At 51.5% G+C, this 24,927-nt stretch overlaps 1 protein-coding gene across 2 annotated transcripts; it reads right to left on the bottom strand.

The window, feature by feature from the left end:
• Positions 1 to 203: 203 nt before the first annotated feature.
• On the bottom strand, positions 204 to 9,396 carry MAPK3 (mitogen-activated protein kinase 3). Of its 2 annotated transcripts, XM_033218017.1 has the most exons (9): positions 9,127 to 9,396; positions 7,920 to 8,102; positions 4,462 to 4,651; positions 4,162 to 4,278; positions 3,786 to 3,900; positions 3,271 to 3,402; positions 3,011 to 3,120; positions 2,761 to 2,915; positions 204 to 805 (listed from the first exon to the last, which is right to left on the bottom strand). In XM_033218017.1, exons 1-8 carry the CDS (start codon positions 9,294 to 9,296, stop codon positions 2,793 to 2,795), a joined length of 1,140 nt encoding a protein of 379 aa, XP_033073908.1. In that variant the 5' UTR covers positions 9,297 to 9,396; the 3' UTR covers positions 204 to 805; positions 2,761 to 2,792. The 2 variants fall into 2 exon arrangements, with proteins under 2 accessions (XP_033073908.1, XP_033073909.1); XM_033218018.1 differs by lacking the exon at positions 3,271 to 3,402.
• Between the last annotated feature and the right edge of the window lie 15,531 nt (positions 9,397 to 24,927).

The following is a 24,927-nucleotide window of genomic DNA, read 5'->3' as shown; positions in this document are numbered from 1 at the left end:
GGGGACAGGACAGTGACTAAGGGGAAAATTGACCCCCTTCTTTCTAGGAGTCTGGAGCTCTCCAGAGCCCCGTCCCCAACCCTGGGCAGTTGGGAGTGAAGGGCACCAGGCCCCAGAAAGCCCAAGTCAAGCAGCTGCAGGAGTCCATCCTCAGAGCTGCACGGGGCAGGGCGGAGGCGTCGCAAACATAGACAGAGCCAGAGTCAGCCATAGACACATCTCTATATTTATATATTAGACGGGTCAGGGAGGTGGCGGGGCGCCGGGCTCTCCACGCCCCCCAGCTCCACTTCTGCTCACCACACACAGAAGCAGCGAGGGCACTCGAAGTGACAGCTTTGACGGGGAGGGGATTCAGCCCAGCCCAGCTCCTCGGGGATGCTAGCCCTTGAGACTAAGGAATGTTCCTTCAGGGAAGATAGGGTGGGGTTTAAATGAGATGAGGGGGGCAGGCCTGGCCCTGAGTCCCTACTCAGCGCCCCCCACCCTCCACCCCTGCCCCTCAGCAGGTCAGGGCAGCCAGAGCCCCTCCATTCCAGAACTGCCAGAGACTGGGACACTAGGGAAGGTAAGGGTGCAGCAGCAGCAGTGGGAGATTGAACTGGGGCCACCTGAGCCCCCGAGGTCCTGTAGGAAGGGCAGCTGGGGAGGAGGAGGCCTTGGCCTGCCTAAAGCTGGAGGCCTCAGCAAAGGAGAGAGGTGGCCAGGCCCATGCTCCACCCTGGTCTGGGTTGCCAAGGTCTGGGCTCGGCACAGTGTCCATTTTCTAACAGTCTGGCGGAGAGGGGCAGGCAGGAGGCAGGTCCTAAAGAGAGAAGCAGACAGAAAAGGAGTCATTAGCATACCCCAGGCAGACCCGCGGAAGCCCTGACCTGAACGTCTCTCACCCTCACAACTGGATAGGCTGGGTCTCAGTTTCCTTATCTGTAAATGGAGATAATAATAGTACCTAGCTGGAGGTACTGCTGTAAGATTAAAGGAATTAAGACATGTAAACCTCTTAGAACAATGCTTAGGGTTTTATGCTTTCATTATTAGAACTGTCTCGGCCAGGCGCAGTGGCTCACACCTGTAATCCCAGCACTTTGAGAAGTCGAAGTGGGTGGGTCACTTGAGCCCAGGAGTTTGAGACTGGCCTGGGCAACACAGCAAGACCCCAACTCTACAAAAAAAAAAAAAAAAATTAGCCAGTTGCAATGGCTCGTCCAGCCAGCTGGGAGGATCCATTGCGCCCCAGGAGTTTGAGGCTGCAGTGAGCTATGATTGCGCCACTGCACTCAGCCTGGGCGACAGAGTGAGACACTGTCTCAAAAAAACGAAAACAAAAAAAGATAAATAGAACTGATTCCAGGAAACTGAGGCGCAGAGAGGTGAGGTGCCTTGCCCAATATCACACAGCACTTACTAAGTGGCACAGCTGGAGTTTGAGCCCAGGTATGCATGCCTTCTTCCTATTAGGCCACACCTGGCTGAAGACAGGAAGAGACCAGAGGAGGCAAGGAGGCAGTGTGGGTGGGGGCAGGCCCAGCAGGGTCCCCACAGCTATGTGAACTGCTGATCTGGCAGCAGGTGTGAGGAGGCCTGGCAATCTGGGTCAGGCTGGGTGCTGCTGGGCCCCTCCCAAAGCAATCATGGCCCCACCTGCTTCTGCCACACCCAGAGCCGAAGCCTGGCTCAGGTCCTCACCTGGGTGACAGGGGCCCTCAGTGACCTCTTGCCTCTTTACCAGTTCTGTTCCCAGAAGGAGATTAGAATGGCTGCTGGGGCTGGAGGATGCAGGGTGTTGACAGGTGGAGACATTTGGGGCTGGAGGACTGGGTGGGCCATGAGTCTGGGCAGCACTTGGGCTTTTTTTTTTTTTTTTTTTGAGATGGAGTCTTGCTCTATAGTCCAGGCTGGAGTGCAGTGGTGTGATCTCGACTCACTGCAACCTCTGCCTCCTGGGTTCAAGCAATTCTCCTGCCTCAGCCTCCCAAGTAGCTGAGATTACAGGCACACGCCACCACACCTGGCTAATTTTTGTATTCTTAGTACAGACGGGGTTTCACAATGTTGGCCAGGCTGGTCTCGAACTCTTGACCTCGTGATCCACCGACCTTGGCCTCCCAAAGTGCTGGGATTACAGATGTGAGCCACTGTGCCTGGCCCCCCCCCTTTTTTTTTTTTTTGAGACAGAGTCTCACTGTTGCCCAGGCTGGAGTACAGTGGTACAACCTCCGCCTCCCAGGTTCAAGCAATCCTCCCACCACAGCCTCCTGAGTAGCTGGGACTAGAAGCACATGCCTACACACCCGGCTAATTTTAGTATTTTTAGTAGAGACAGGGTTTCACCACGTTGGCCAGGCTGGTCTCGAACCCCTGACTTCAGGTGATCCACTCGCCTCAGCCTCCCAAAGTGCTGGGATTACCGGAGTGACCCACTGTGCCTGGCTAATTTTTGTATTTTTAGTATAGATGGGATTTCGCCATGCTGGCCAGGCTGGTCTCAAACTCCTGACCCTCAGGTGATCCACTCATCTCAGTCTCAGTCTCCCAAAGTGCTGGGATTCCAGGCATGAGCCACTGCACCCAGCCCCCGGGCACTTCTGTTGTCACCAGACACACCGAGCATGGGTGCAGGGTAAGCTTGCTGCTGTATGGAGGCATGTACAGATATAGATATAGATATCGATATACATATAGATAGAGATACAGATATGGATATAGATAGATATAGATATAGGTATTTGGTATCTATGTGTGGGCCATGGGGACACTCACCAGGCCCCAGGGTGCAGGGATGTCTGTCTGGGTTAGGGGGCTTCTAGCGCTCCGGGCTGGAAGCGTGCTGTCTCCTGGAAGATGAGCTCCTTCAGCCGCTCCTTAGGTAGGTCATCCAGCTCCATGGCGAAGGTGAAGGGCTCCTCGGCCACTGGCTGGGGTAGCAGAGACAGCAAGGCTCAGGCCTGGCATGGGGGATGCCTACTTACCCCCCTGCCCCCGGCCCTACTGCTGCTGGGGACTGGCCCACCTCATCCGTCGGGTCATAGTACTGCTCCAGGTAGGGGTGAGCCAGCGCTTCCTCCACTGTGATCCGTTTATTGGGGTTAAAGGTTAACATCCGGTCCAGCAGGTCAAGGGCTATGGAAGGGCAGGAGTCAGGGGTCACAGGGAAGACTGGAGAAGCTCCCAGAAGCATCACTTTGCCTGTCTCCTCCAGCCGCTGCTGGGCTCCCACACCCTCCATGGCACCCAGGGTTTATCCCACACCCGCCCTCATGTCTCTCAAACCTTTGGAGTCTGACTTGGGGAAAAGCTTGGCCCAAGCCACCTTGGTCTTGGAGGGCAGAGACTGTAGGTAGTTTCGGGCCTTCATGTTGATGATACAATTCAGGTCCTCCTGGGATGGGGAGCCCAGGATGCCTGTGGATAAGGAGGTGACTTGGTAAATGATCACCTCCTTCTTTCTGGGAACAGAACAGGCAACAAGGCAAGAACAAGACCCCCCAGCCCAGAACTCATGCCAATCCCTCAGTTACCTCCTAGTCATTAGCATGGTGGTGCAGAGCAAGGGGACTGGATTCAGGCAGACCGAGGCTCAAATCCTAGGTCTGGTGCCTCCTTAGGTGTGGGACTTAGACTTGCTTTTCCCATCTATCCAATGGGGATAATATCTATACCTCATTGAGATACCATGAGATGCTGGAGGCGCCCCACACGTGGTGGTATCCCTGACTTGGACTCTCAAGAAATCTCACCTTGGAAAAGCTAATCATCCCCCACTCAGCCAGCCAGGCCTCCCTCACCCAGAATGTGGTTGAGCTGATCCAGGTAGTGCTTGCCAGGGAAGATGGGCCGGTTAGAGAGCATCTCAGCCAGAATGCAGCCCACAGACCAGATGTCGATGGACTTGGTATAGCCCTGGGAGAGAGGAGGAAGTGGTGGGCTCCTGGGCCAGCCTCAACAGGGTCCTGTTTCTACACCAAGCCACCATCTCCAAGTTAGATCCAACACCAGGCAGAAGGCAGAGGCCTGGAGGGCTCAATGCTCAGCTTCCTTGCAGAGCCCAAGGCCCAGAGGGTGGAATTCCTGTGTCATGGGGGTCAGTGTCTGGCTCAGAGGTAGCTCCAGGGCTTCCTGGGACCTGGTCCCTTCCCTTCAGGAGTGGGCAGCCCCTCCTACCTTGGAGTTCAGCATGATCTCTGGGGCCCGGTACCAGCGTGTAGCCACATACTCCGTCAGGAAGCCAGTGTGGTCATGCTCAGGATCGGCAATCCGGGCCAGGCCGAAATCGCAAATCTGGAATCAGACCAAGCTGCTAAGCTCGGTGCTCAAGGCCTCTGCAGCTTAAGCAGTCACGCCTCCTTGTCTTTGCCTCCACTGTTCCCCTTGCTTGCAATGTTCTCCTGCCCAAGGCTTCTACTAGTCACCTGGAAGCCCCAGACCCTGGGGGAGGAGGGGACAGGTGCCCAACCCTCTGACCTTAAGGTCGCAGGTGGTATTGATGAGCAGGTTGGAGGGCTTTAGATCCCGGTGGAGCACATTGGCGGAGTGGATGTACTTGAGGCCCCGCAGGATCTGGTAGAGGAAGTAGCAGATGTGGTCATTGCTCAGTTGCTGGCTTTTCAGCAACTTGTACAGGTCAGTCTCCATCAGGTCCTGCACAATGTAGCTGAGGATGGTTCCGGAGACCCCCAGGGAGGGGGCAGCGGGAGGCACTCGGTTAAGGAAAACAGGCTCTGAAGGCGAGGCTGCACATCTCCTCCAGACAGGGCCCTGGGACTCAATAGATCTGCCAACCTGCACCACCACCTGGGCAAGCTGCTGCCGTTACCCAGTGGCAAGGCTCTGAACCTCTGTCGTGTCACAGTTGCTGATCCTGAGCAAGGGGCTTCACTTCTGTGGCCTCAGTTTCCCTGCCAGGGAAACAGGGATAATAATAAACTGTGGGAGGCAGGAGAACTTCACAGTTAAGAGCAGCAACTTGGGCCAGGAGTGGTGGGTCACGCCTGTAATCCCAGCACTTTGGGAGGCTGAGGTGGGAGGATCGCTTGAGGCCAGGAGTTTGAGACCACCAGCCTGGGCAACATGGCAAAACCCTGTCTCTACTAGTAATACCAAAATTAACTGGGCACGGTGGCATGTGCCTGTAAGCCCAGCTACTCAGGAGGCTGCGACACGAGAATCACTTGAACCCAGGAAGCAGATGTTGTAGTGAGCCGAGATCATGTCACTGTACTCCAGCCTGGATGACAGAGTGAGACTTTATTTCAAAAATAAATAAATTAATTAATTAAAAAAAGAAAACTACAAAAAGAGCAGCAACTCTGGACTTAACCCATGGATGTCTGAAATCTCCTCTCTACTACTTACTGGCTTTAGGATCTCAACCTGTCTGTGCCTCAACTTTCTCATCTGGTATGTAGGGGAAATAATGTTTTTTTTTGTTTGTTTGTTTGTTTTCTTTTTGTGGAGATGGGCTCTTGCTATGTTGCCTAGGCAGGTCTTGAACTCATGGGTTCAAGTGTTCCTTCCACCTGGGCCTCCCAAAGTGCTGGAAATTACAGGTGCGAGCCATGAAATAATGGTTCTTTTGAGGGTGGTTGTGAAGACTAGATGAGATGGCGCATGTAAAACTGTCAGCCCAGTGCTAGGCAAGTTGTGAGTGCTAGGCAAACATGAACTATTATTACTAATATCAATGCCTGAGTCACATGGCTGTTGAGGGAGTTAAATGAGATAATGTATGAACACCATCTGGCATGCAATAAATGTTTGCTTAAAAATAAATGCCTGCCTTATGGGAATAGTTTGTGCAAGAAAAATGAGGAGACACTCCCAATAGCACACTCCCACTCAAAGAGTGCTTGGCCATACCTCAGAAGATGGAGGAGTAAAATGTCTTTTTCTATTTGAAGATAAAACAAAGCTTATGCATAAATAAATAAATAAATCCACAAATGCCGTTTGGCTTGTCTCTGGAAAAATAAGTCAGGGCTGTCTTTTAGAATCTGCCTTGAGGCAGGTGCGGTGGCTCATACCTGTAATCCCAGCACTTCGGGAGGCCAAGGTGGGTTGAAGACCTAAGGTCAGGGGTTCAAGGCCAGCCTGACCAACAGGGTGAAACCCCGTCTCTACTGAAAATACAAAAATCATCTGGGCGTGGTGGCGGGTGCCTGTAGTCCCAGCTACTTGGAAGGCTGAGGCAGGAGAATAGCTTGAACCTGGGAGGTGGAGGTTGCCGTGAGCTGAGATCCAGCCACTGCACTCCAGCCTGGGTGACAGAGGGAGACTCCATCTCAAAAAAAAAAAAGAAAACAAGAATCTGCCTTGAAAGGGTCTTCAGAGAATATGTGGACCAGCCCTGCTGTTTTAGAGCTGGGGAGGCCCAGCGAGATGCAGTGACTTGCTTCAGATCACACAGCGAGATGGTGGTAAGCACGGAGATTTCCTGTCCACAGTTTGTGGTGGGGGCTGCAGACACCGCAGTACAAATCCCCGCTCTTGGGTGGAGGGCTGGGACCAAGAGTGGGTGGGTGGGGCAGGGAAGAGGTGACAGGTGTCACAAGTTGCTAAGGAGAGCCAGACAGGAAGTGGACAGCAAACTAGGAAAGCAGTATCAGGGGAGGACAACAAAGGCTAGGCTGTCCCTCCCTGGGCAAGGTGCAAGTCCACAGGTGATTAGGGTGTGGCTCTGAGTGAGAAGTCCTAAGAAGGACAAGTTCTCATCTGGGGGAGGGGAGGAGGAGACAGCAACAGAAACACTTGATTTTAGGTTTTCTGGGCCACAGCTTCTTCATTTTTTTTTTTTTTTTTTTTTTTTGAGACAGGGCCACGCTCTGTCCCCCAGGCTGGAGTGCAGTAGCACAATCATAGCTCATTGCAGCCTTGAACTCCTGTGCTCAAGCCATCCTCCTGCCTCAGCATCCCAAGTAGCTGGGACTATAGTCATGCACCACCAAAGCTGGGTAGTTTTTAAATTTTTTGTAGAGATGGGGTCTCACTATGCTGCCCAGGCTGCTCTTGAACTCCCAGCCTCCACTGATCCTCTGGTCTTGGCCTCTAAGGTGTTGGATCTACAGACGTAAGCCATTGCACCCTCCCCTCATCTTTGAAATGAAGCTGAAAAGCCCATCTCATAGGGTAGTTGGGAGGTGTAATAGAGAAAAGAAAAAAAAGCATTGGGCATGTATAGTACCTGACACGCAGTAGGACCTCAAGAAAGGCAGTTTTTTTGTTTTTGTTTTGTTTTGAGACAGAGTCTCGCTCTGTCACCCAGGCTGGAGGGCAGTGGCACGATCTTGGCTCACTGCAACCTCCACCTCCTGGGTTCAAGTGATTCTCCTGCCTCTGCCTCCCAAGTAGCTGGGATTACAGGCATGTGCCACCACACCCTGCTAATTTTTTTGTACTTTTAGTAGAGATAGGGTTTAACCATGTTGGCCAGCTGGTCTCTAACTCCTGGCCTCAGGTAATCTGCCCACCTCAGCCTCCCAAAGTGCTGGGATTACAGGCATAAGCCCAGCCGACAGTTTGCTTTCTCCCTGTCTCCCTTCCAGTCTGGGGAAGGAGGAAAGAGAGGAAAGAATCATCCATTTGTTAGCAAGAAGTGACTGTGGGCAGAAGCTGGGTCATGTCTCGGAACTGCCGATGTCAGAAGACAACACTCCCATAGAGACCATCCTGCCTAGCCCTCCCCCTTGGGGCACAGAGCAGAGACCTGACTTGCTCAAGGCCATATTGCCCCGCTGCCGCGGGCCTGGGTTCATCAGAGGCCTCCAAGTCCTGTTACACTGTGGCTTCTCCTCTGCAGGAAAGTTTATTTTACTGGGTTTGTTTTGGAGGGTGGTGGGTAAGATGGAAACAGAAAGCAAGCAACGGGTCCCCAGCCCAGCTCCGAGGCTGTGTATGACCAGCCGACCGGGCAAGGTGAAGGATACACATCCCTCATGGCTTCCAGGGTGGACGCCCGCAGAATGTCTCGGATGCCGATGACATTCTCATGGCGGAAGCGCAGCAGGATCTGGATCTCCCGGAGCGTGCGCTGGCAGTAGGTCTGATGCTCGAAGGGGCTGATCTTCTTGATGGCCACGCGAGTCTTGCGCACGTGGTCATAGGCCGAGCTGAGGGGACCGGAGAGAGGCTGCTGCTGTGGCCTTACAAAGGGGGAGTCCGGGCCTGGTGGCCCCACCCAGGCCTTGGCAGGGAGGGGAGAGAGCAGGAGCTGGCTCTGGTCAAATCATAAACAATGCTGGTTCCTTCCTGCTGTGTAGGGCTGGGATCTCCAGAGAGAAAGCTGGGGACCAGCCAGGCGGCCCTTCGGTGACTTTACAAACAGAGGAAGAGACTGACCGCTCACTGACTTCCCCTCTCCTCAATCCCCTTCCATTCTACTGGCCCTGAACCCTTCGCCCCCATTGCCAGAAAAGGTTCCTTAACTCAAGACAGGTCCGGGGGTGCAGATGCTGGGGGCACACGATGGAGCAAATACTGGGAAAACGGCAGCCAGGGGAGGGGCAGGAGAGAATGGACAGGGCAGGGGCGGGTCCTAGGGTGAGGGAAGCGGGCAGCAGGGCTGTCCCAGAGCACACGGTTGCGCCGGGGGCACTCACAGACCCCTCCCAAAACATGCAGGTGGCACTCCTGGCCCCCTCATCTCTCTTTGGGCACCTGGTGGTGGTGGTGGTGGGGCCAAAGCCCTGCCCCACCCTGATCTCAGCTCGTCTACCCCAGGCTCCCTGGCACTGCCTCACAGGGGGAATCCAAGACATCCTTTCCCCCAAAACGGGCCCTCCACTGCCTCTTCACTAAGGATGTCGCCTCCCCGAGAGTACTCATCCTCTGGGCCTCGCCCCGTGTCACTAGGGTCCCCGCGGGCCCCGACATGCACTCAGATGCCCCTCCCGTCATTACAGAAGGGTGGACTCAAAGCCTCCAAGCCCCCTCCCCTAAGGACGCAGGCAGCGCCCTCTCCCCTAGAAAGCACTCAGGGGTCCCCTCCCTGGGACGCTCCCGATCATCCTGAGTCCCCTGCCTCCTCGGGACGCTCCGCGTCTCCACGTACCGGAAAGCGCTCGGCGCCTCCCCCTCCTCTCCTGTGAAGCCCCCTCCCCTGAGGGCGCCCCCTCCCCCGGAACGCCCCCTCACCTGACCATGCCGTACGCGCCCTCGCCGATGTACTGCAGCTGCGTGTAGCGCGGGCCCACGTCGAACGGCTGCCCTTTCACCATCTCCACCTCCCCCGGGACCCCCGGGCCGACCCCCTCGGCTCTCCGGGGCTCCCCACCCCCGCCCCCCTGAGCCGCCGCCGCCGCCATCTCCACTCCTCCCCTCCCGCCGCCCTCCTCCCCCCGGCGGCCCCGCCCGAGGCCCCGCCCCTTTCCGCCCGCCTGTCACCCGCAGGGCCGCGCGCTCCAGGCCCCGCCCCTGCCCCGGCCCCGCGCGCCCCCGGCCCCGCGCGGGCCTGGAGCCGTCACGTGACCCACCCCGCGCGCGCGCCCGCCCTTCTCGCCACAGGTGCGGGAGCCCCGGGTCTCTGCTGGCTCCGCGGTCACCAAGTCACCGGGAGGCTCGGCAGCGCCGCCTCGGAGACTGTCCTCACCCTCCTCTCGAAGGCGAAGCGGCTAGGGCGTGACCTACCAGAGCCACCCAGCCAATGTGTGCGGCAGCCCACCAGAACCTGGGCCCGAGATCACCCTAGGTTAAAAAAACTGTTCTAATAAATGAATCAGATTTTACAGATGGGGAATCTGAGTGTTGGGCTAACTTGGGTAAGGTCACTAGTAATGACAGAGCTGAGACTCAAAATGATGTCTTCTGACAGAGGTTCTTTTTAATTCCATGCCTCTCAGAATCCTAGACTGTTTTTATTTTATTTTAGAGACAGAGTCTCACTCTGTCGTCCAGACTGCAGTGCAGTGGTGCAATATTTACTTACTGCATTCTCAACCTCCTTGGGGTCAAGTGATCCTCCCACCTCAGCCTCGCAAAGAGCTGGGACTATGATTGCGCGCCACCACTCCCTGCTAATTAAAAAAAAAAAATTGGGCCGGGCGCGGTGGCCCAAGCCTGTAATCCCAGCACTTTGGGAGGCTGAGACGGGTGGATCACGAGGTCAGGAGATCGAGACCATCCTGGCTAACAGGCTGAAACTCCGTCTCTACTAAAAAAAATACAAAAAACTAGCCGGGCGACGTGGCGGGAGCCTGTAGTCCCAGCCACTCGGGAGGCTGAGGCAGGAGAATGGCGTAAACCTGGGAGGCGGAGCTTGCAGTGAGCTGAGATCCGGCCACTGCACTCCAGCCCGGGCTACAGAGAGAGACTCCGTCTCAAAAAAAAAAAAAAAAAACTGGGGGACTGGGCACTGTGGCTCACGCCTGTAATCCCAGCACTTCGGGAGGCTGAGGATGGCGGATCACTTGAGGACACGAGTTGGAGACCAGCCTGACCAACATGGTGAAGCCCTGTCACTACTAAAAATACAAAACTTAGCTGGGCGTGGTGGTGGGCGCCTGTAATCCCAGCTCTTCAGGAGGCTGAGGCAGGAGAATTGCTTGAACCCGGGAGGTGGAGGTTGCAGTGAGCCAAGATTGCACCACTGCACTCCAGCCTGGGTGACAGAGTGAGACTCCATCTCAAAAAAAGAAAATATAATTTTTTTTGGTAGATACTGGGTCTTGCTATGTTGTCCAGGCTGGTCTGAAGGTACCGACTTCACAGGATCCTCCCACCTCGGCCTCCCAAAGCTCTGGGATCACACCTGTCCATCTCAGTTACAACTGAAGAAAGGGCCCTCGGAGATCATCCAGTCCATCCCCCTCATTTCACAGCAAAGATGTGAGCTGGAAGCTTCACAAAAACACACAGCTCCCAACCTTCAGTAAGTAATCATGTAGTGGGTTTTTTTTTTTTTTTTCCCTGAGAAGCTGGGAGTAGGTCCTTGGATGCATTACAGATCAAGAGACAAAATGGAACAGTAATTATGATTCTGAAATTGCTCATAATTAGATCCACAGCCAGGCAGTCTCACTCAGATTAATGAGACTGAGTTTCTGATTCCCAGTGGCCCATAGGTCAGGGAAGGTTCAAGAGGTGCTAATTAGATCGATGAGTTTTTTTAGTTATTCATTTGATAAAGCATTGCATGGCACTGTGTGCAAAGCTCTGAACTAGGTACTGTGGCTGATAAAGGATTATTATATAGTATGAATCTGTACTTAAGAGAAAGAACTCCCCAGAGCCTGATTGCCTGGGATAGAATCTGATATTTGTTCAAGTTTAATAATGAAGAATAAGAAAAAGAAGAAAAAAAGAATCCCATCCTTGTCACTTATTTACCCTGTGTTACCTTGGGCAAATTACCTACTGGCTTCTTGGTGGAGGCCTCCAATCTATTGAAGAGATAAAATACACACTCCAAGCTATTGAAGAGACAAAATATATAAATCAATTTAGGCCCCAGTGCAGTGACTCACTCCCAGTGCTTTGTTTGGGAGGCTGAGGCAGGAGGATCACTTGAGCCCAGGAATTTGAGGCTTCAGTGAGCTATGATTGCACCACTGCACTCCAGCCAGGGTGACAGAGTGAGACCCTGTCTCTATTTCTTTTTTTTTCCTCTCTCTCTTTTAATAATATTGATACCCTATCTCTAAAACAAGAAATAAACAGGCCGGCTGGGCACAGTGGCTCAAGCTTGTAATCCCAGCACTTTGGGAGGCCGAGACGGGCGGATCACGAGGTCAGGAGATCGAGACCATCCTGGCTAACATGGTGAAACCCTGTCTTTACTAAAAAATACAAAAAAGTATCCGGGCGAGGTGGCAGGTGCTTGTAGTCCCAGCTACTCGGGAGGCTGAGGCAGGAGAATGGCGTAAACCGGGGAGGCAGAGCTTGTAGTGAGCTGAGATCCGGCCACTGCACTCCAGCCTGGGTGACAGAGCGAGACTCCGACTCAAAAAAAATAAAAGAATAAATAAATAAATAAACAGGCCAAGTGTAGGGGCTCACACTGGTAATCCTAGCACTTTGAGAGGCCAAGGCAGGAGGATCCCTTGAGACCAAGAGTTTGAGACCACCGTGGGCAACATAGGAAGACTCCATCTCTAGAAAAAGAAAAAGTTAGCTGTGCGTGGTGGTGCATGCCTGTGGTCCTGGCTACTCCAGAAGTGGGGGAGTTGCTTGAGCCCCAGGAGGTCAAGGCTGCTGTGAGCTATGATTGTGACACGGCACTCCAGCCTGGGCAACAGAGGGAGACACTGTCTCTACAATAAATTTTTTTTTCTCTTTTTTTTACACAGTTTCACTCTTGTTGCTCAGGCTCGAGTGCAATGGTGCCGACCTCAGCTCCCTGCAACCTCTGCCTCCCAGGTTCAAATGATTCTCCTGCCTCAGCCTCCCAAGTAGCTGGGATTACAGGCACCCGCCACCACACCCGGTTACTTTTTGTATTTTTAGTAGAGATGGGGTTTCACCATGGCCAGGCTGGTCTCAAACTCCTGATGTCGTGATCTGCCCGCCTCGACCTCTCAAAGTGCTGAAATTACAGGCGTGAGCCACCGCAACCGGCCAAAAAATTAAAAAAAAAAAAAAAGTAGGGCAAGCTTGGTGGCTCGCACTTGTAATCCCAGCACTCTGAGATGCCAAGGCAGGCAGGTCACCTGAGGTCAAGAGTTCATGACCAGCCTGACCAACATGGTGAAACCCCGTCTCTACTAAAAATACAAAAATTAGCCGGATTTGGTGGCACGTGCCTGTAATCCAAGCTACTTGGGAAGCTGAGGCAGGAGAATCACTTGAACCCGAGAGGCAGAGGTTGCAGTGAGCTGAGATCGTACCACTTCACTCCAGCCTGGGCGACAGAGCAAAACTCCATCTCAAAAACAAAAAACAAAAAGAAGAGAAAAAGGAGGGTTGCAGAAGGTCGGGACTGAAGAAAGGCATGAAGGAGAAGGATCGGGGTGAGCTGAGGCATACAGGCAGAAGCATAACTTGTCCAGCGTGGCTGCAGTAAAAAAAAATGATGGGGTTTCAGCCTGGAGATGTAGGTGGGGGCCAGATTGAGGAAGGCTCTGGATTCTGGCGAGGAGTTTGGATGTTACTCAGTAAAGCAGCAAAAACCCTAGAGGGACTTTTGTCATATCACTTTGCAACTGCAGGAGGAAATAGTGACTCAGAGAAAACGCCATAGAGTTCAGCATGGAGCCAGGTTTGCTGAGTGGGAGTGAGTTTCCCGGCATAGGAAAGGCTGCTGTATCAGAGCAGCAAGCTGCCACCTCCTGCTGCTGGAAGCTCAGTTAGAGTGTGACTGAGATTCCCCTCTAGTGACTGCGGTTGGCCTTTCCTTGGAGGACTGGACTGGGATTTGTTCTGGTTCATAGATGCATATTCAACTAATGTAGACTTGCCATCTCTTCTGTGCCAGACACTTTTTTATTTATTTATTTATTTATTTTTGAGACAGAGTCTTGCTCTGTCGCCCAGGTTGGAGTGCAAGCTCACTGCAACCCCTACCTCCTGGGTTCAAGTGATTCTCCTGCCTCAGCCTCCCAAGTAGCTGGGATTATAGTCACCAGCCACCATGCCCGGCTAATTTTTGTATTTTTAGTAGAGACAAGGTTTCACCATGTTGGCCAGGCTGGTCTCAAACTCTTGACCTCAGGTGATCCACCCGCATTGGCCTCCCAAAAGTGCTGGAATTACAGGCATGAGCCACCGCACCTGGCTTGCCAGACACTTTTATGTACACTACCTCCTCTAATCCTCACAGCAGCCATATGAAGTAGATACTATTAACATTTAACTGGAAAATGATGCTGTCTGGGCGTGGTGGCTCACCTCTGTGATTCCAGCACTTTGGGAGGCTAAGGCAGGCTGATTGCTTGAGCCCAGCAGTTGGAGACCAGCCTGGGCAACATAGTGAGATCCCATCTCTACCAAAAATACAAAAATGAGCTGGGTGTGGTGGCATGCGTCCATAATCCCAGCTACTTGGGAGGCTGAGGCGGGAGGATCAATTGAGCCCAGGAGGTTGAGGCTGCAGTGAGCTATCAGTGAGTGCCACTGCATTCAGGCCTGGGTGACAGAGTGAGAGACCCTGCCAAAAAAAAAAAAGGGAGAGAGAAAATTATGTGGAAGCTTACTGAACTACAGAGGTGGGAAGGGTCTAGGAATAATTTGTTCCACCAGGTAGCTCATTGCCTATCTCACAGCTCACTGCATTCTTATAATTATTTTTCTTTTTTTTTCCTTTGAGACGGAGTCTCTCTCTGTCTCCCAGGCTGGAGTGCAGTGGCACAATCTCGGCTCACTGCAAGCTCCGCCTCCTGGGTTCACGCCATTCTCCTGCCTCAGCCTCCCGAGTAGTTGGGATTACAGGCACCCGCCACCACACCTGGCTAATGTTTTGTATTTTTAGTAGAGACGGGGTTTCACCGTGTTAGCCAGGATGGTCTCCATCTCCTGACCTTGTGATCCACCTGCCTCAGCCTCCCAAAGTGCTGGGATTACAGGCATGAGCCACCATGACTGGAAGAATTATTTTTCTAGCACAGGGTCTTGCTCTGTTGCCCAGGCTGGAGTGGAGTGCAGTGGCAAGATCATAGGTCACTGCAGGCTCCAACTATTAGGCTCAGCTGATCCTGCCACCACGCCCTAGCACACACCACGCCTAGCTAATTTCTTTTTTTTTGAAACAGAGTCTCACTCTGTTGCCCAGGCTGAAGTGCAATGGCACAATCTCGGTTCACTGCAACCTCTGCCTCCCGGGTCTCCTGCCTCAGCCTCCCAAGTAGCTGGGACTACATGCGCATGCCACCACACTTGGCTGATTTTTTGTATTTTTAGTAGAGAGGGGGTTTCGCCGTGTTAGCCAGGATGGTCTCGATCTCCTGACCTCATGATCCACCCACCTCAGTCTCCCAAAGTGCTGAGATTACAGGCGTGAACCACTGCGCCCAGTGTTTTTTGTTTGTTTGTTTGTTTGTTTTTTGAGATGGAGTCTCCTTCTGTCCCCCAGGCTGGAGTGAAGTGGCACAATCTTGGCTCACCTTGACCTCTATCTCCCAGGTTCAAGCGATTCTCCTGCCTCAGCCTTCCAAGTAGCTGGGATTACTGGCACACGCCACCATGCCTGGCTAATTTTTGTATGTTTAGTAGAGATGGGGTTTCACCATGTTGGCCACACAGGTTTCGAACTCCTGACCTCAAGTTATCTGCCCGCTTTGGCCTCCCGAAGTGCTGGGATTACAGGTGTGAGCCACGGCGCCCGGCTTGGCTAAGTTTTAGAACGTTTGTAGAGAAGGGGTCTAGCCGATGTTGCCCAGTCTGGTCTCAAATTTCTAGGCTCAAGTGAGCCTCTCACCCTGGCCTTTCAGGGTGCTAGGATTATAGGCATGAGCCGCTTCGGCTGGCTCCAGATTAAATCTTAAACCAGTTCTTAGCTTTTTGTGATTTTCAAGGTCTGGCACTTTTTTTTTTTTTTTTTTTGAAACAGAGTCATGCTGTGTTGCCCAGGCTGGAGTGCAGTGGTGCGGTCATGGCTCACTGCAACCTCTGTCTCCCAGGCTCAAATGATCCTCCCACCTCAACCTCCTGAGTAGCTGGGACCACAAGTGTGTGTCACCACGCCCAGCTAATTTTAGTATTTTTGGTAGAGACAGGGTTTCACCGTGTTGCCCAGGCTGGTCTCAAGTGATCCACCCACCTTGGCCTCCCAAAGTGCTGGGATTACAGGCATGAGCCACCATGCCTGACCTGAAATAGTTATTTAGTCTTCTCATTATTAGTAGTAGTATTTTGGTCTTTCATGGCCTTGGACGTTTGAAGATTACAGGTCAGTTATTTTGTAGAATGTCCCTCAGTTTGGGTTTGTCTGATATTTCCTTGTGATTCTCATGTCACTTTGCCTTTACTATTGTATTGTATCATTACTATTGTATTAACTAGTCTTTCTTTCTCTTTCTCCCTTCCCTCCCTCCCTTCCTCCCTTCCTCTCTTCCTCCTTTCCTTCCTTCCCTCCCTCCCTCCCTCCTGCCTTTCTGCCTTCTTTCTCTTTCTTTCTTCTTCTTCTTTTTTTTTTTTTTTTGAGACAGGGTCCTGCTCTGTCAGCAAGGCTGGAGTGCAGTAGCACAGTCACAGCTCAATGCAACCTCTGCCTCCCGGGTTCAAGAAATCCTCCCACCTCAGCCTCTCAAGTAGCTTGCACTACAGGTATATAACACCACACCTAGCTAATTCTTTTTGTATTTTTATTAGAGGTGGGTTTCACCATGTTGGCTAGTCTGGTGTCAAACTCCTGACCTCAAGTGATCCCGCTGCCTCGGCCTCCCAAAGTGCTAGGATTACAGGTGTGAGCCACTGCGCCCGGCCCAATTTTTTTAATTTTTTGTAGACACGACAGTCTGGCTATGTTGCCCAGGCTGGTTCTTTTTTTTTTTTTTCCTGAGATGGAGTCTTGCCTTGTCGCCCAGGCTGGAGAGCAATGGCTCGATCTCAGCTCACTGCAACCTCCGCCTCCCGGGTTCAAGCAATTCTCTTGCCTCAGCCTCTCAAGTAGCTGGGATTACAGGCGCCCGCCACCAAGACTGGCTAATTTTTGTATTTTTAGTAGAGACAGGGTTTCACCGTGTTGGCCAGGCTGGTCTCGAACTCCTGACATCGGGATCCGCCCGCCTTTGCCTCCCAAAGTGCTGGGATTCCAGGCGTGAGCCACTGCGCTTGGCCCCAGGCTGGTCTTAACTGGGTTCCTTTCTGTCTGTCTCCTTCCTCCTCAGATATGCTTAAAACACGGCCTCGATGAGGTTGTAGTAAGTGGGAATCTTTCAGTAACAAGTCTTCAAAGACCCAACTCAAAAGGACTCAAGCAAGAAAGGAGGTACACTGGCTTACTGACTGTGAAGACACAGTTGGCTCCACGGACTCAAACAGTATCATTAGGACTTTGATCCCTCCCTTAGCTCAACTTTCTTCTGAGTTGGTTCCATTCTCAGCCACCCCCTCCTCTCAGAGTAGCCAGATGGCAGCTAGTACTTGCAGATTCATGTTTGATGTTTTCAGTAACTCCAGCAAGGGAAAGCTCTCTTCTCTGTCTCTCTTTCTCCCTGTCTCTGTCCTTTGTAATGCAAGGCCCAGATTTGACTCTTTTTTTTTTTTGAGACGGAGTCGTGCTCTGTCGCCCAGGCTGGAGTGCAGTGGCCGGATCTCAGCTCACTGCAAGCTCTGCCTCCTGGGTTTATGCCATTCTCCTGCCTCAGCCTCCCGAGTAGCTGGGACTACAGGCGTCCGCCACCTCGCCCGGCTAGTTTTTTTTTTTTGTATTTTTTAGTAGAGACGGGGTTTCACCATGTTAGCCAGGATGGTCTCGATCTCCTGACCTCGTGATCCGCCTGTCTTGGCCTCCCAAAGTGCTGGGATTACAGGCTTGAGCCACTGCGCCCGGCCCAGATTTGACTCTTATTGGTTACAATTTTTTTTGAGAGAGTCTCCCTCTGTCACCCAGGCTGGAGTGCAGTGGTGCGATCTCAGTTCACTGAAACCTCCACCTTCTGGGTTCAAGCGATTCTCCTGCCTCAGCCTCCCAAGTAGCTGGGATTACAGGCGCCCACCACCATGCCCGGCTAATTTTTGTATTTTTAGTTGAGATGGGGTTTTGCCATGTGGGCCATGCTGGTCTCAAATTCCTGGCCTCAAGCGATCCACTCACCTCAGCCTCCTAAAGTGCTCTGATAACAAGCATGAACCACCATGCCTGGCCAGTTACTAGTTTTGTTTGAAGCCTGTGCAAATCCTTCAACCTGCGTCAGTGTGGAATTGGGGGTTTAGTTATCTCTACTGGCATGACATAAAGTAGGCTGGGGAAGGGATGGTTTTCCTGAGGAAAATTGGGGCACCATCCCCAGAAAGTGCTGAGCAGACAGTTACAGCAGTGTCTACTACAATATATATATTTTTAATTCCTCCTCCAACCTTTTTTTTTTTTTTTTTTTGAGCAAGATCTCGCTTTGTCCCCCAGGCTGGAGTGCAGTGGCACCATGATGGCTCACTGCAGCGTTGACCACCCAGGCTCAGGCAGTCCTCCAGCTTCAACCTCCCAAGTAGCTAGAACTACAGACACACAACACCATGTCCAGCTAATTTTTGTATTTGTGTGTGTGTGTATTTTTTTTTTTTTTTTTTTTTTTTTGTAGAGATGGGGTTTTGGCATGTTGCCCAGGCTGGTCTCAAGCTCCTGGGCTTGAGACCAGTCCTCCCCTTCAGCCTCCCAAAGTGCTGGGATTACAGGTGTGAGCCACTGCTCCTCGCCTAATTCCTCCCATTAACTCCTACATGAAGTCCACCACCCCTGGCTAATTTTAAAAAATTATTTAGGAGATAGGAGTCTCTCTATGTTGCTCAGGCTGGTCTTGAACTCCTGGCCTCAAGCAATCCTCTTGTTTCACCCTCCCAAGTAGCTGGGATTATAGATGCAAGCCACCATGTTCAGTTTAGATTGTACAATTTCTTTTCTTTTCTTTTCTTTTTTTTTTTGAGACGGAGTCTCGCTCTGTCACCCAGGCTGGAGTGCTGTGGCTGGATCTCAGCTCACTGCAAGCTCCGCCTCCCGGGTTCACGCCATTCTCCTGTCTCAGCCTTCCGAGTAGCTGGGACTACAGGCGCCGCCACGTCGTCCGGCTAGTTTTTTTTGTATTTTTTAGTAGAGACGAGGTTTCACCGTGTTAGCCAGGATGGTCTCGATCTCCTGACCTCGTGATCTGCCCGTCTCGGCCTCCCAAAGTGCTGGGATTACAGGCTTGAGCCACCGCGCCCGGCCTTTCCTTTTCTTTTCTTTTCTTTTTTTTTGAGACAGAGTTTCGCTCTTGTTGCTCAGGCTGGAGTGCAATGGCACGATCTCGGCTCACTGCAACCTCCGGCTCCCAGGTTCAAGTAATTCTTCTGCTTCAGCCTCCCTAGTAGCTGGGATTACAGGTATGCACCACCACGCCTGGCTAATTTTTTGTATTTTGTTTTAGTAGAGACGGGGTTTCTTCATGTTGGACAGGCTGGTCTTGAACCCCCAACTTCAGGTGATCTGCCTGCCTCGGCCACCCAAAGTGCTGGGATTATAGCCAGCCACTGTGAGCCACTGTACCTGACCTTATTTTTTATTTTATCTTTTTTAGAGACAGGATCTTGTTCTGTCACCCAGGCTGGAGTGCAGTGGCCTGATCATAGCTCACTGCAGCCTCAAACTCTTGGGCTTAAGTGATTCTCCTGCCTCAGCCTCCTGAGTAGCTGGGACTACAGGCACACACCACCACCCCTGGCTGGGAAACTAGTCTGAAAAGACAGATTTGGGGGCCAGGCGCACTGGTGATGCACACCTGTAGTCCCAAGTACTCGGGAGCCTGAGGCAGGAGGATTGCTTGAGCCTAGGAGTTCAAGGCTGCAGTGAGCTCTGATGGTGCCACTGCACTTCAGCCTGTGCGATAGAGCAAGGCCTACAAAAACAAACAAAACTCAAAACAGACTCACATGTAACACACAGCTGTGGACTGATTGGTTGACAAAAGTGTGGTGATCAGAGGCTGGCAGGAACTTCACCGTGTATTTCCACTAGGAACAGTGTTCGGTATTCTCTAATTCATTGTTTGTGGTGACTTTGTGGAATACAACCACCACAGAGACAAGAATCAACTGTACTTTGAAATGTGTAATCCCACCACCTGCTGGCTTCCGTTGTTTCTGATGAGAAATCAACTGTCAATCTCACTGGAGTTTCCTTGTATGTGATGAGTTGTTTTTCTCTTGCTGCTTCCAAGAGTCTCTTTTTGTCCTGTTTGTTTATTTATTTAATTTATTTATTTATTTTGAGATGGAGTTTCACTTTTGTTGCCCAGGCTGGACTGCAATGGCATAATCTCAGCTCACTGCCTCTGCCTCCCAGGTTCAAGCAGTTCTCCTGCCTCAACCTCCTGAGTAGCCGGGACTACAGGTGTGCACCACCATGCCCAGCTAATATTTGTATTTTTTGTTTGTTTGTTTGTTTTGAGACAGAGTCTCACTGTCACTCAGGCTAGAGCACAGTGGCACAATCTTGGCTCACTGCAACCTCTGCCTCCCTGGTTCAAGTGATTCTCCCGCCTCAGTAGCTGGGATTACAGGTGCGTGCCACCACACCCGGCTAATTTTTTATTTTTAGTAGAGATGGCATTTCACCATGTTGGCCAGGCTGGTCACGAACTCCTGACCTCAGGTGATCCACCCGCCTCGGCCTCCCAAAGTGCTGGGATTACAGGTGTGCGCCACCATGCCTGGCCCTCAGGTCTCTTTTCTTATGAACTGTCTGTCCCACTGGGCAAAGCCTCTGAGCCCCTATTTTGGACACTGGTGGAGCAGTAGCCTCTGGTCTTCTTGGCTTGCCCCTCCCGGTGTGAGATCTCTGTTCCATGAGCAAGCTGGGAGGAGTGTGAGTATGGTCCCCGTATTCTCAGACTGTCGCCCATGGTAGAGCCTTCATTCTATGGTATGGGCGAGCGCTGGGTGGAGGAGAGGAGTGCCCTACTTCTTTACCACATTCACCAGAAATGTAGCTTCTTTAATTTGGAGTTGGAGGGGATGAAAAATGGTGGCAGCGTGCTCCTCCTGGTGAGATATGGTAAGCCTTGATTGGCAGCTGAGGGGAGAGGGAGCCTATCTTCTTGTCCACATCTACTCAGAGAGCAGTTTCCTTCCAGCTGAACTGTGAGGGGAGGGCGGTCAGGAGATAGTTGGTCCTCCTGGCTTAAATGCCACAGATGGCCTGACATAGTGGCTCATAATGTTACAGGTAGTTAAACAGGCATGAGCAGGGCTGGAGAGGGCTCTTCCCCACCCACCAGGAATGTCAAATGCTGGTTCAACAATGATCACATTACCTCTCTAAATGTTATTAATAATTTGGCAGCCAGCGCCAGGGAGAGACAATCTCCTGACGGTCCACGGCCGTTAGGTTAGAGTGTTAATTGAATGCAGACACCAGGGAGAAGCAACTTCCTGGACATGTGCATTAAGAGACAAAATGGGTCAGGCGTGGTGGCTCACACCTGTAATCCCAGCAATTTGGGAGGCTGAGGCAGGAGGATCACCTGAGGTCAGGAGTTCAAGACCAGTCTGGCCAACATGGTGAAACCCCCATCTCTACTAAAAATACAAAATTAGCCAGGCATGGTGTTGGGCACCTGCAATCCCAGCACTCAGGAGATTGAAGGAGGAGAATTGCTTGAACCCAGGAGCTGGAGGTTGCAGTGAGCTGAGATCAGGCCACTGCACTCCAGCCTGGGAAATAAGAGTGAAACTCTGTCTCAAAACAAACAAACAAACAACAACAACAAAAGAAGGAGACAAAATGGTGGAGCATGACCTTCCGGGGTAAGACCACTGGAAAAGGGCAAAAAACCTCAGATAGGCATGCATGCAACTTCCTACACACACTGTGCATGCTCACCTTCCCAGGGTAAGGGGGGCACTGTGCATGCAGGCAGCCCATCCTCAGGGAAGAATCATGGGAAAGGGGCCAGCCTATAAAATCCTAGGATCAAGTTTGAACACCACACTTGACCTTGATTCCCACTTGAGTCTTTTCCAAATGTACTTACCTTTCGTTCCCGTTCTAAAGCCATTTAAAATAAACTTCCACTCCTGCTCTGAAACTTGCCTCATTCTCTTTTTCTGCCTTATGCCCTACAGTTCTTTCTTCTGTGGAGGCAAGAATTGAGGTTGCTGCAGGCCCATACAGATTTGTCACCAGTTACTTGGATACCTTTCGCCGATAACAATGCTTGTAATCCCAGCACTTGGAGGCCAAGGTGGCAGGATCGCTTGAACCCAGGAATTTGAGACCAGCCTGTGCAACATAGTGAGACCCCATCTCTACAAAGTAATAATAAGAAAAGTAATAAAGGGTCAATGCCACAGATTCTCCCTGTTCTTACTAGGTTTTAGTAGATTTTCTTGAATAAGAAAGTGAGCCAAGATTGTGCCACTGCACTCCAGCCTGGGTGACAGAGCAAGACTCCATCTCAATAAAAAATAAAATTAAATGTTTATTCATCTGTTATATGACATTAGGATAATTCTCAGAAACTTTAAGTATGTATTTATTTATTTATTTATTTTTAAATTGTTTTCACCAGCTTTGCTTGTTTTGCTGGGGGAATAGATCCCCAGAGCTCTGGCCCTGTCATCTTAGAACTTTGATGTCCCCCAGTGTATTAATCCATTCTTGTATTGCTATAAATACCTAAGGCTGGATAATTTATAAAGGAAAGAGGTTTAATTGGCTGATCGTTCCACAGGTTGTACAGGGAACATGATGCTGGCATCTGCTTGACTTCTGGGGAGGCCTCAGGAAACTTACAATCACGGCAGAAGGTGAAGGGAGAAAAGGCACGTCACATGGCAAGAGCAGGAGCAAGGGAGTGAGGGAAGAGGCGCTACACACTTTATTTATTTTATTTTTATTCATTAATTTTGAGATGCGATCTCACTTTGTCACCCAGGCTGGAGTGCAGTGGCACTATCTCGGCTCACTGCAACTTCCATCTCTTGGATTCAAGTGATTGTCTTGCCTCAGCCTCCTGAGTAGTTGGGACTAGAGGCATGAGCCACCACGAAAGGCTTTTTTTTTTTTTTTTAGACGGAGTTTCACTCTTGTTGCCCAGGCTGGAGTGCAATGGCACCATCTTGGCTCACCACAACCTCCACCTTCAAGGTTCAAGTGATTCTCCCGCCTCAGCTGCCAAGTAGCTGGGATTACAGGTATGTACCACCACACCTGGCTAATTTTGTATTTTTAGTAGAGATGGGCTTTCTCCATGTTGGTCAGGCTGGTCTAGAACTCCTGACCTCAGGTGATCCATGCACCTCAGCCTCCCAAAGTGCTGGGATTACAGGCATGAGCCACTGTGCCTGGCCAATTTTTTTTCTTTTTTTTTTTTTAGATGGAGTTTCGCTCTTGTTGCCCCGGCTGGAGTGCAATGGCACCATCTCAGCTCACTGGAACTTCCACCTCCTGGGTTCAAGCAATTCTCCTGCCTCAGCCTCCTGAGTAGCTGGGATTACAGGCGTGCGCCACCTCTCCTGGCTAATTTTGTGTTTTTAGTAGAGACGGGGTTTCTCCATGTTGGTCAGGCTGGTCTCGAACTCCTGACCTCAGGTGATCCACCCACCCCAGCCTCCCAAAGTGCTGGGATTACAGGCGTGAGCCACCGCGCTTGGCCTAATTTTTGTATTTTTAGTAAAGACAGGGGTTTCACCATGTTGTCCAGGCTGGTCTTGAACCCCTGACCTCAAGTGATCCACCCACCTCGGCCTCCCAAAGTGCTGGGATTACAGGCGTGAGCCACTGTGCCCCGCCTTCACACACTTTTTTTTTTTGAGACGGAGTCTCGCTCTGTTGCCCAGGCTGGAGTGCAGTGGCGTGATCTCAGCTCACTGCAGGCTCCGCCTCCCGGGTTCACGCCATTCTCCTGCCTCAGCCTCCCGAGTAGCTGGGACTACAGGCGCCCGCCACCTCGCCTGGCTAATTTTTTATATGTTTAGTAGAGATGGGGTTTCACTGTGTCAGCCAGGATGGTCTCAATCTCCTGACCTCGTGATCCACCCGCCTCGGCCTCCGAAAGTGCTGGGATTCCAGGCGTGAGCCACCGCGCCCGGCCCTTCACACACTTTTAAACAACCAGATCTCATGAGCACTCACTTACTATCACGAGAACAGCACCAAAGAGATGGTGCTAAACCATTCACGAGAAACCCACCCCCATGATCCAATCACCTCCCACCAGGCCCCACCTCCAACACTGAGGATTGCAATGCGACATGAGATATGGGTGGGGGCACAGTTCTAAACCACATCCCTCAGCTTTTCCTTTCAGGCTTTTGGGTTAGTGTGTTGTTTGCTCCAACACCTGTCTACTACTTTAGGCAGCCTCAAAGTTAAAAATCCTACCTGTTATCCAATGATGTCTCCCTGAAAAAAAAAAAAATATTACCTATAAATGTTTCTGAAGAATGCCTCCTGGGGAGAAGGTCTTTTGCACTGGGCCAGCTCCAGTGAGGTCAAATATAGATGGACTTGTAAGTGGAGTCTTCTAGGGAACCTCAAGACATCTCCAGTAATGACAGTTCTTTGGAAATACAACTTTGAAAGAACTCCAGCTCCGTTTTACTCCCTCAGAGGGTTGCCAGGTTGCACTGAGAATGTGGGCTGTTATTTTTCAAAGGTGCAACAGAGCTGGAGGGTGCGGGCTGGGACTAGGGCAATTTTTATTTATTTATTTATGTTAACTTTATTTTTTGAGACAGGGTCTCGCTCTGTCACCCAGGCTGGAGTACAGTGGCACGATCTCTTTTCACTGCAACCTCTACCTCCCGGGTTCAAGCGGTTCTTCTGCTTCTGCCTCCCAAGTAGCTGGGATTATAAGTACACACCACCACGCTCGGCTAACTTCTGTATTTTTTGGTAGAGATGGGGTTTCACCATGTTGGCCAGGCTGGTTTTGAACTCCTGACCTCAAGTGATCCACCTGCTTTGGCCTCCCAGAGTGCTGGGATTACAGGCATTCGAGCCACCTTGCCCGGCCACTTTTTAAACTTTCTTGAAAGCCACAACAAGATTTGCCTATCCCCGGTACTTTCTCCATTTTCTAAAATTTCTCAAAGGTGGTCTTCAGTGGTTCCAAAACTTTCTCTATAGAGACTTTCAGCATTTTGAGGGGTGGACCGCATCCAAATCTGGGGTCTTGAACATTTCAGTTGAGTTAGTGTCCTATTATCATTCTTCACTTCTTTGGGGCTTCAATTTCCACGTAAGTATGGACCCTAAAGCGTTTTAATCTTGAGTGTCATTCTCTTTATAGAAAACACAGGCCGGGCGCCGTGGCTCACGCCTGTAATCCCAGTACTTTGGGAGGCCGAGGCAGGCGGATCACGAAGTCA

This window comes from Trachypithecus francoisi, unplaced genomic scaffold (genome assembly GCF_009764315.1).
Source record: "Trachypithecus francoisi isolate TF-2019V2 unplaced genomic scaffold, Tfra_2.0 Lachesis_group10, whole genome shotgun sequence".
Lineage (NCBI taxonomy): Eukaryota > Metazoa > Chordata > Mammalia > Primates > Cercopithecidae > Trachypithecus > Trachypithecus francoisi.
Note: the sequence above shows the minus strand (reverse complement) of the source record. Positions and strands in the feature narration are given on the sequence as shown.

What these genes read in the sequence shown, in the direction of transcription:
- MAPK3 (XM_033218017.1), bottom strand. Translation starts at nt 9,296, where the DNA reads ATGGCGGCGGCGGCGGCTCAGGGGGGCGGGGGTGGGGAGCCCCGGAGA. An exon ending in GGCGCGTACGGCATGGTCAG is followed by an intron (nt 8,103 to 9,126) that starts GTGAGGGGGCGT and finishes CGGTCCCCTCAG; the next exon opens with CTCGGCCTATGACCACGTGC. An exon ending in AGATCATGCTGAACTCCAAG is followed by an intron (nt 3,901 to 4,161) that starts GTAGGAGGGGCT and finishes CCTCTCTCCCAG; the next exon opens with GGCTATACCAAGTCCATCGA.